The 10,116-nt window shown below is 37.1% G+C and overlaps 1 protein-coding gene across 1 annotated transcript; it reads left to right on the top strand.

The window, feature by feature from the left end:
• The first annotated feature begins 564 nt into the window (after positions 1–564).
• Positions 565–9,539, top strand: LOC105142723 (aconitate hydratase, cytoplasmic-like). Its single transcript, XM_011050483.1, has 20 exons — positions 565–1,041; positions 1,286–1,390; positions 1,501–1,661; positions 1,743–1,835; positions 2,057–2,242; positions 2,449–2,610; positions 3,116–3,260; positions 3,352–3,494; positions 3,582–3,638; positions 3,760–3,839; positions 3,988–4,063; positions 5,077–5,262; positions 5,451–5,518; positions 5,631–5,749; positions 5,844–5,965; positions 6,656–6,754; positions 6,851–7,330; positions 7,722–7,820; positions 7,944–8,186; positions 8,942–9,539. Exons 1-20 carry the CDS (start codon positions 747–749, stop codon positions 9,008–9,010), a joined length of 2,988 nt encoding a protein of 995 aa, XP_011048785.1. The 5' UTR covers positions 565–746; the 3' UTR covers positions 9,011–9,539.
• Positions 9,540–10,116: the final 577 nt, after the last annotated feature.

Below are 10,116 nucleotides of genomic sequence, written 5' to 3'. Positions count from 1 at the left end.
ATGCATATATATATATATATATATAATATCCTATAATTTCTCATAAATAAGCATTTTGTAACAAAAAAATAACATTAAATTTTCATTTCATGCTACTTTTATGAATTGATGTAACTTGTTTAACAATGTCATAAACATGTTTGGTTGTTTGATTAGAAATAATTTATTTTAAATCAACATTTAATTACAAAATTAAGTCAAATATTGATTTAATTAATTTTGATTTTTAGTTTTTAACTTATAGATTCTAACCTATAATACATATATTATTCAAAAAAGTTGATTTAATTCATTTTCATAAATCATATTTCTAATTTAAAGTGATTTTAACTTATTTTTACCATACATTATTGATGAAAATAATTTTTAAATTGTAACTCAAAGCTAAAAGTCGATTTCATAAGCCATATCAAATGTACTCTAAAATAATGGACTATTTATTTATTTATAACATTTCAGGGGCTAAATTATCACTTTTAATAAACTATAAGAATTGAATTAGAACCAACTCTCCCAGTCTCCCTTCCTTCCAGCCAGAGCTCTGAACCTGCAGTATATTAACGTTCTAGAAGAGAGCGGCACGCAGCCCTAGGTCTTCCAGTTGCTCTCCACACGCCTCTCTCTCTCTCTCTCTCAAATCATCAATCAAATCTCAGAAACAGCCATGATTTGTTGTTAGCTTCCTCTCTGCATTCTGAGCTCATCATCTGATCCTTATCTGGTGTGCTTTTTTATGTGAAATCATCATGCATATAACAGGCTTAGGATCAGCCTCTTCAATTCTTAGGGCTTCTAGGGCTAGGTTTCCTCCTCCTGTCTCCAAAACTTCCGTTCTCTATTCTCCTAAATTTTCTCCTTCTTATTTGACCACTAGTAACCAGCTCCGATCGTCGAGCTTCACCTCCGCTGTTCGATCCCTCCGCTGCTCCTACCCTCGCTGGAGCCACGGTGTCGATTGGCGTTCTCCTGCTACTCTTCGTCACCAGATCAGAGCCGTTGCTCCCGTTGTCGAACGCTTCCAGCGAAAGATCGCTACTATGGGTATTCTTCATTCTCATCTCCCCCAATAATCATCTGCTTCGATTTCTGTTGTTAATTATTGTAGCTATATAATCTCAGGGCAAATCATTTTTCCGTTTCAGAAATGATTTGAGTTTTTGTAATCGGCTGGTTACTTTCTCAGTACTGAAGTGGATGATTCTTTTTATTTGAGAACCTGCTTTAATTATTAATTATTAATGATCAAATAATAACAGCACTGATTAAATATGTTTGATTTCTTAAGCTCATGAACATCCTTTCAAGGGAATTTTCACCAGTCTCCCCAAGCCAGGAGGCGGCGAGTTCGGAAAGTTCTATAGCTTGCCTGCTCTTAATGATCCAAGGATCGGTATTTTCTCCAACATTTGGGCTTCATTTCATTTGGGTTGTCAAATTTAAGTCAACTCAGCAAGCTTTGACTATATGTGATCTGTGATGTGTTTCTTGTGTCAATAACAGAGAAACTACCCTATTCCATCAGAATTCTTCTGGAATCTGCTATTCGTCATTGTGATAACTTCCAAGTAACAAAGGGTGATGTTGAGAAGATCATTGACTGGGAAAACACAGCTCCGAAACTAGTTGAGATTCCGTTCAAGCCTGCTCGTGTTCTTTTGCAGGTATGTCTGAAGCTTGAGAAGGTATACACTGTTTTGGTCATGATAATGAATTTGTGTTTGATCTGTACGTTTTGTTTTCAGGATTTTACTGGAGTACCAGTTGTTGTTGATCTTGCTTCTATGCGCGATGCTATGGCTCAACTTGGCGGTGATTCCAACAAGATCAATCCTTTGGTGCGAGTCTTTTTTTTCCATTAAGTTTGCTATATGCAAAGTCACTTTGATTTATTATAATCAATTTTTGTTTAAAAAACGGTGCTAAAACACCTTTCCTAGACAAGCCTAGTGAATGTTGCTGCCTGTATGCTTCTGGAAATCTGAAACCGCTGTTTTCTGTCTGATCTCATCTTGTTCATTGATCCTGATCAAATTCTGGAAACTACTTCGTTTCACAGGTTCCTGTAGATCTTGTCATTGATCATTCAGTTCAAGTTGATGTGGCAAGATCAGAAAATGCTGTGCAGGCAACCATGGAGCTTGAATTTCAGAGGAACAAGGAAAGATTTGCCTTTCTTAAATGGGGTTCCACTGCTTTCCAAAATATGCTTGTGGTTCCTCCAGGTTCTGGTATTGTGCATCAGGTATAATTTAAATGGGTGGTGTATTTCGTGTTCTGAGATTTGACATATTGGCTTATAACTCTCACTTCCTTTAGCATGCAATTATATCCCAGTTTGCATGACTTTTTAATATAATATCTTATTGTAGTTGATAAATAACTAAAAGCTCAGACTCAGCATCAAATTTATTTTTATTGATGTACGGTGGTTGCACTCTTAAATTTCAGGTGAATCTTGAATATCTTGGACGCGTCGTATTCAACACTGATGGTGTTCTCTACCCTGATAGTGTGGTTGGAACTGATTCTCATACGACCATGATTGATGGGTTAGGAGTAGCTGGCTGGGGAGTTGGAGGTATTGAAGCAGAAGCTGCGATGCTTGGCCAGGTAGTTAATGTGGTATCTCATGGTCAAAAAATATTTCTCCAGTGTCAATACTAGAACTTCCCAAAAGATAACTGTTATGTCATCTGAAACCATGTTTCTGTCACAGAAGAGTATGAATGCAAATGCGGAGAATTTGCATTTTGTTTGCACGCACTCTTAACTTATTTTGCTGTGGGATTCCTTTAGTTTTTGTATATCAGCATTATGCGGTTAAGTTTGGGCTCAAGTGCAATTTTCCCATATTATGCGAGTGCTACTAATTTATCACTTCTAGGAATGCTTCTTTATACTACTTGTATAGTGTTTCCTTAACACTCAAGGTGTGCTAGTTGTAGTGTTTTTTTAATACTTCAGGTGAATTTGTTTTTCTTTCACATATTATGTATGGGGTTGGTATTGCATGGATGCTTTGGGATGCTATTCATTTTTGACTATCTGAAATAAGTGTGGAGGAGCATTATGCTATGATTTTGTCTCTTAACAGTATACTTTCTCAAATTGACAGCCGATGAGCATGGTGTTGCCCGGTGTTGTTGGGTTCAAGTTAAATGGAAAGTTACACAATGGTGTCACAGCTACTGACTTGGTTTTGACAGTCACTCAAATGCTGAGGAAGCATGGTGTTGTTGGAAAGTTTGTTGAGTTTTACGGTAATTTGATTCATGGACCTTAATTGACTTAGCTATCAATTGCTTTCTCTTGTCTCTTTTGGATGAGGATTTCATGTCTGTTTCACTGCAGGTGATGGAATGAGTAAGCTATCATTAGCAGACAGGGCTACTATAGCTAACATGTCTCCTGAGTATGGTGCAACTATGGGGTTTTTCCCAGTGGATCATGTTACATTACAATATCTCAAATTGACTGGAAGGAGTGATGAAACTGTGAGTCTCATTTCTTTTTCCCAACATATAGTTCTTTCCAATTTGAAATCTATACTGGATGCTAGTTGACGGGTCTTCTTTTGTTAGGTGGCAATGATAGAAGCATATCTCCGTGCAAACAAAATGTTTGTTGACTATAATGAGGTAGAACCTTTTGCTCCTTTTTCAATGTTTATCTTTCTTGTGAGCACTTGCTATAATCTTTATTTTGTTATTTGATGTGCAACTATGGAAGTACTAATTTTCCCTTCACCAATTAATTCAGCCCCAACCAGAAAGAGTGTACTCATCCTATCTACAACTGGACCTTGCGGATGTTGAGCCCTGCATTTCTGGACCAAAGAGGTGTGCACTTTTTTACATGCATTAACTCCTGTTCATCAACACCATCTCACACACCGATACCTTGCAACTCATTTTCAATGACCTCAATGCAAATCTAACATATCCCCTTCGATTTATAGCTCATCAAAGCGTATGTCATTCCTTGCAGGCCACATGATCGTGTTCCATTAAAAGAAATGAAGGCTGATTGGCATGCTTGTCTCAATAACAAAGTTGGATTTAAGGTTGGTTGTAAACCATTTCATTTGTTGTGGATAATTGATATCCATAATCTTTGTTTCCATAAGATCCAGTTGTCTAAAATTTATTTTAATATAATTTGCCGTTTCCCTGTTAAGGGCTTTGATAAATTGAGTCAAAGGAAGTGTATCTGCTTCATATCATAATGACTATATGGTCACCATTGGTTCAGTTTCTAGATTTCATTGGTTCCTATAGAGTTCATAGTTCTACCGCATCTTCTTCATCTTTTTTTTTTTTCTACACTGGGGCTTCTCTTTGATACAAGTTGGCTGGATCTATGTTTCCACAGTTAAAAGCCATTGGATGGTGCTTTTTCAGCCGAGAAAAAGATAGGTGGAAGTTTATGTTTTTCACTGAACCGTGAATGCTGGATCACTGTATTTATCAATGTTGCCCAAATTTTCATCCTTGCTGGATTTAAATGACACTCACTGATTACCCTTAGTCATGCTTTGTCCATTTCCAAAGCTATAGTGAAATTTCCTTATCACTTCCATAACATCTGTATGCTTTGTCCATTCCTTTTACTTTGTTTGTCTGTTGCCTCTTTCATGCTTTGTCCATTTCCAAAGCTATAGTGAAATTTCCTTATCACTTCCATAACATCTGCCAGTAACAGCATCACCTTTTACTTTGTTTGTCTGTTGCCTCTTCAACCACAAGGAGTAGTAAGCCTCTTCCATCTATCCTACGATTTGCTGTTAGCTCTCAACCCTGACTACACTGGAAATTCATCCATGATGTCGACACCCTATGTATGTTTGTATACAAAGGGGTAGTTTACTGGGGATGTGGCTGAATTATTGTCATTTGCATTTCTGCAGGCAATGATAATTTGCTGTTGATAGTGAAGCAAATGTATCCAATCTGTAAAGGGATTGAGTGGATTTGGATTCATTTTTATTTAATTTTTTGGGTAGGATACCATCGAATTGGCCTCAACTTCTGATTATTGGTTTTCTACAAATAAATTTTTAATCTGATATGACAACAGGGTTTTGCTGTACCAAAAGAGGCACAGGAAAAAGTGGCAAAGTTTTCATTCCATGGACAGCCAGCAGAGCTGAAGCATGGTAGTGTTGTGATTGCTGCAATCACAAGCTGTACCAATACATCAAATCCCAGTGTCATGCTAGGTGCTGGTCTTGTTGCTAAGAAGGCTTGTGAACTTGGTTTAAAGGTTAGGCATGCATAGACTTCTTGTACTTGTATTCTTGAAGGTGCCTCCACCCACTGTTATGCCAATTTTCTTTCCCCAATCTTATCAATATGGCACAAACATTTGATTTGGCCCTTATATTTCTAAGAATGTAAAAGCTACTGTAGAATTGAATTATTCTTTAATTATCATTTCATAATTGTCCACAGGTAAAGCCATGGATAAAAACAAGTCTAGCCCCAGGCTCTGGAGTAGTTACAAAATATTTACTCCAAAGGTATTACCTGAATAATTTGAATGGTTATAGAATGCAACTTCCTTTTAATTTTCCGTACTTGAGAGAAAAACATCAGTTAATTATGTTTTTATTTTTTTTATTTTTTTTGTAGTGGGCTGCAAAAATATTTGAATGAGCAGGGCTTCAATATTGTAGGATATGGATGCACAACTTGCATTGGAAATTCTGGGGATTTGGATGAATCTGTTGGCTCTGTTATTTCAGAAAATGGTAATTTTGAGATTATATCCATACCATTAGTTCTTTGACAGCGTTTGCATTTGAACTTCCCATTTCTGACTACTTCCTCACTTTCTCTTTGCAGACATTCTTGCAGCAGCTGTGCTTTCTGGTAACCGAAATTTTGAGGGCCGTGTCCACCCCTTGACAAGAGCCAACTATCTTGCTTCACCTCCTTTAGTGGTTGCTTATGCCCTTGCTGGGACGGTGTGTTTACCATTTAGATTGTGCTTGATATGTAGTCAAATGATTATTTGTAAACCTTGCTTTATATGGTATAGGGAGAGAGGAATGTGAGTTAATTAATGTTAAAGGGAGCTAAGTGGTGACCTAAAGAGGAGTTGGCTAAATTTTTTTGAGTAGTGGTGTCATTTTTCTCTCTCTTTGTTGAACTTATTCCATGCATTACTTTTACTTACATTTAGTGTTGTGCCCCACTGGCATATCTTTAAGAATACTCTAATTAAACTTTGTTCAAGATTTATTTTTGTACTCACCAGGGCCTACCTGTAACTTCTTAAAGCTTCTAACATCACTCTTAACTCTTCATGCCTTATACCCTTCACACCGTCACTGCTCTACCCTTATATATTCCATCCTGCTCTTTACATGGCATGTCAAACTTTGCTTTAGCTGCCCCAAGTTCCCAATGTTTGTCTCTGTTATGCTATTAGATAAGGTTTGTTGATTACATTTTTGTTTTGAAACTAAGAGATGTACGGTGAAGGGTTTTTTCTTTGCAGCTCCTAATTTAACATAATTCCATGATTTTATGTTGAACATTCTATGTCATGTTTGCTTTATGGGGATCCAGTTTCTTTGCTGAGCTTCCATTGAAAATCTTATTCTTATTGTTGCTGCTCTTCATCAATAAGGTGACATGAAAATTTTTTCCAGGTTAACATTGACTTTGATAAGGAGCCAATTGGAACAGGAAAGGATGGTAAGAGTGTCTATTTCAAGGATATTTGGCCAACAACAGAGGAAATTGCAGAGGTAGATACTGTCAAATTTGCTTGTACCTCTTGTTCTGTAGTATGATGTTTTACTGCTAGAATGGACTGAAATTTACTTGTGATGCATATTTTTCAGGTTGTTCAATCCAGTGTGTTGCCTGCTATGTTCAGAAGTACATATGAGTCTATCACAAAGGGCAATCCCATGTGGAATCAGCTATCTGTACCAGCTTCAACTTCTTATTCTTGGGACCCTAGCTCAACCTATATTCATGAGCCCCCATACTTCAAGAACATGACCATGAATCCTCCTGGAGCTCATGGGGTGAAGGATGCATTCTGTTTGCTTAACTTTGGTGATAGTATCACGACAGATCACATTTCTCCAGCAGGAAGCATCCACAAAGACAGTACTACTGCAAAGTATCTCCTTGAGCATGGGGTGGATCGCAAAGACTTCAACTCTTATGGAAGTCGTCGTGGAAATGATGAAGTGATGGCTAGGGGAACTTTTGCCAATATTCGCCTTGTTAACAAATTTTTGAATGGGGAAGTGGGACCCAAGACTGTCCATATTCCTACAGGCGAGAAACTCTCTGTGTATGATGCTGCAATGGTAAGTCTCTTGGTATTAGATGCTGCACAATTTTCCATCTTGACTTATTTCCCCTAAATTTCACTCCTCCATTGTCAGTATCATTCATTTATAGTTTATTTTGTGCTAACTGAAATAATAATTAAGGAATTCTAGATGGACTGTATGTACCTTTAGTATAAAAGTTCCCCTATGAATTTTCTTGTAGTTCAGTTGTATGGGCTCAGTTGTTGCATACACTGATGGACTTGGACACATTTTATGTGTCACAGACATGATATAGTTCTGCAATCTGAAGAGGTTTCCTGTGGTTCTGTGCCAATATATCCTTGTTTTCAAATAACCCATGTTTGTGAACTTAGATTTTATCATTTCTATTAATTAACTTTGAGTGATCAATCTACTATTTCAGAGGTACAAGAACGCTGGACATGACACCATTGTTTTGGCTGGAGCTGAGTACGGAAGTGGAAGCTCCAGGGATTGGGCTGCCAAAGGTCCAATGTTATTGGTGAGTTATTCCTTTCATCATTTCAGCTTCGGTAGGTTTTTACCCATCTGACACTGTTTTGAATTTCAGTGGTGTGGATGCACCCACCCGTGTAGACTTTCTTATGGGCTTCATTTGTTGTAGGGAGTGAAAGCAGTGATTGCCAAGAGTTTTGAGAGAATTCATCGCAGTAATTTGGTGGGAATGGGAATTATTCCCCTTTGTTTCAAGGCTGGTCAGGATGCGGACACACTAGGATTGACTGGTCATGAGCGCTATACTATTGACCTTCCAAGCAATATTAGTGAGATAAGACCTGGCCAGGATGTGACTGTCACAACCGACAATGGGAAATCCTTCACCTGCACAGTTCGCTTTGACACTGCGGTGATTCTCTTTCTTAAGCTCTTTATTAGTTCAAGTTCATGTTTGATTAATCTTGGAACATGGGGATAGCTCAAGTTTTTCTTGGAAATGGAGGGAGTAATTTGGGGAATATATTAACTTAATTCAACTTATATGAACAGCAGGAACAAATTATCAAGAGTATTTTCAGTCCTGCATAGTATTGGCAAACACTAAATTGAAAAATGTGCTCCTTTGTTGATAACAGAAGAATTTTTACAACAAAAACAAAAAAAAGTCAAGATTATTACTATTTTTTCGTTTTTGACTTCAATTTTTATAAAAATTGGAGTATTAATATGTTTCTAAGATGTTCCTAATTATTGTGGATGGTTCATATATTTCCACTTTTAGGAATATCAAAATACAGCGTATCCGAACCTCCCTAACTTTATCATACCGAAGCACCTGATTGTAAATAAAAATCTGAACATTAAACTGGAGAATTTCAGCCTTGCTCTGTTTAGATAGCTGCGGGTGTATTTTTTCATCCCTCTTGGATGGCATGTATATATTTACTCGAGTAGTATTGGGTAGCATCCTGCTGTCTTTATATATATATATATACACACACGCCCACACACACGCCCACACACACATATATGTATATATATATTTTTTTGGCGTGCATTATTGTGATAGTCATTAAAAGTTAGATGGAAGTGCATGGCCACATCTTTTGCATGGTTGAAGCCCTCCTCATTTTTCTTAGCTGATGCCCGTAATTGCAATTGCAGGTGGAATTGGAATATTTCAACCACGGAGGCATTCTTCCATATGCTATTAGGAATTTAATGAAGCAGTGATTACTCCGTCACTGATCAAGGCCTTCCTCCCCCTGATAACTTCATCGATTGTATAACTCGAGAAGAAAGTAAGAGTTCAAATAAAAGGGAAAAATCCTTCTAATGGGACAGGCATTTATTTTCACTCTAATGTCTGAATGAATCGTCGGCCAGAGGATTGCTTCCACAAATATGATTCTGTTGTTCCGGTGATTGCTCAAAACCGCCTCCCTCCGTGAGTTACATGATTATCATAATAATGTCCTTCGAGAAAGCGATTTGAAATGGCTTTCTGTAATAAAAATGTACTTCATTAGGAACGTAATTATAAATTATTGTCTAGGGATTTCAATACCGGCGAACAGTTTCTTTTCTTGGGCGGAGGAAATGTGTGTTGAAGCTGCTACCATGCAGCGTGAAAGACTAGCAAATTTTGTGCTGGATAACAATAATATTTGCTACTTGAATATTGAATTATGGGTTGCCTAGTGTTTTATGTTTCGTAGAAGATGCTAAAATAATTTAATTGCATGTCATGAGCTTCATGTTAGCGTTCAGTCTGTATGCTGTGGGAATTTCTTCTTGACATTTGCCTGAGAATATGTTTGGACGCGCAAGGTAGTATATGTTTTGGGTGTTTTTTTTTTTTCAAGTATTTATCTTGATAAAATATTAAATTTATAGTTTTCTAGTTTTTCATAATCTTGATGTGCTTATAAGAAAAATAATACATTTGATGTGTATTTGAAAGAGATTTTTTTAAAAACAACTTGTACTCAACAAAAGTATCTCATATAATATTTGCCAACAGATTATTAATAGAAAATTTTCAACCCTAAAATTTTCAACCGATTTCAAAAGTAGATGGAGTATTTTATGAAGTTACAATCGTTTGAACATCCTTGCAAGCCGGCTGGAAAAACTTTTAAATTGATTAGTAACCGTTTATCGTAAGACTTTCAAGCTATAGGCGTGAGTATCGTTTCAAATTATTATGAACTGGAAGTCTGAAACGTTCCCTTGCTAAGTTCTCCTCAACCAAAACCAGGTGACCGCCCCCATTCCTGGTATTGCCGCGGTAGGAAAATCTTGAATTTACGACCTGCATGCGACACACTCTCTCCTCT

The sequence above is a fragment of the Populus euphratica genome, unplaced genomic scaffold, assembly GCF_000495115.2.
Source record: "Populus euphratica unplaced genomic scaffold, PopEup_1.0 scaffold217.1, whole genome shotgun sequence".
Lineage (NCBI taxonomy): Eukaryota > Viridiplantae > Streptophyta > Magnoliopsida > Malpighiales > Salicaceae > Populus > Populus euphratica.
This window is presented reverse-complemented; position numbering and strand designations above follow the sequence as displayed.

Excerpts from the sequence above, each read along its gene's own strand:
- LOC105142723 (XM_011050483.1), top strand. The coding sequence starts at position 747 with ATGCATATAACAGGCTTAGGATCAGCCTCTTCAATTCTTAGGGCTTCT. Across the intron at positions 3,261-3,351 it reads AAAGTTTGTTGAGTTTTACG|GTGATGGAATGAGTAAGCTA; the intron begins GTAATTTGATTC and ends GTTTCACTGCAG. Across the intron at positions 4,064-5,076 it reads ATAACAAAGTTGGATTTAAG|GGTTTTGCTGTACCAAAAGA; the intron begins GTTGGTTGTAAA and ends ATATGACAACAG.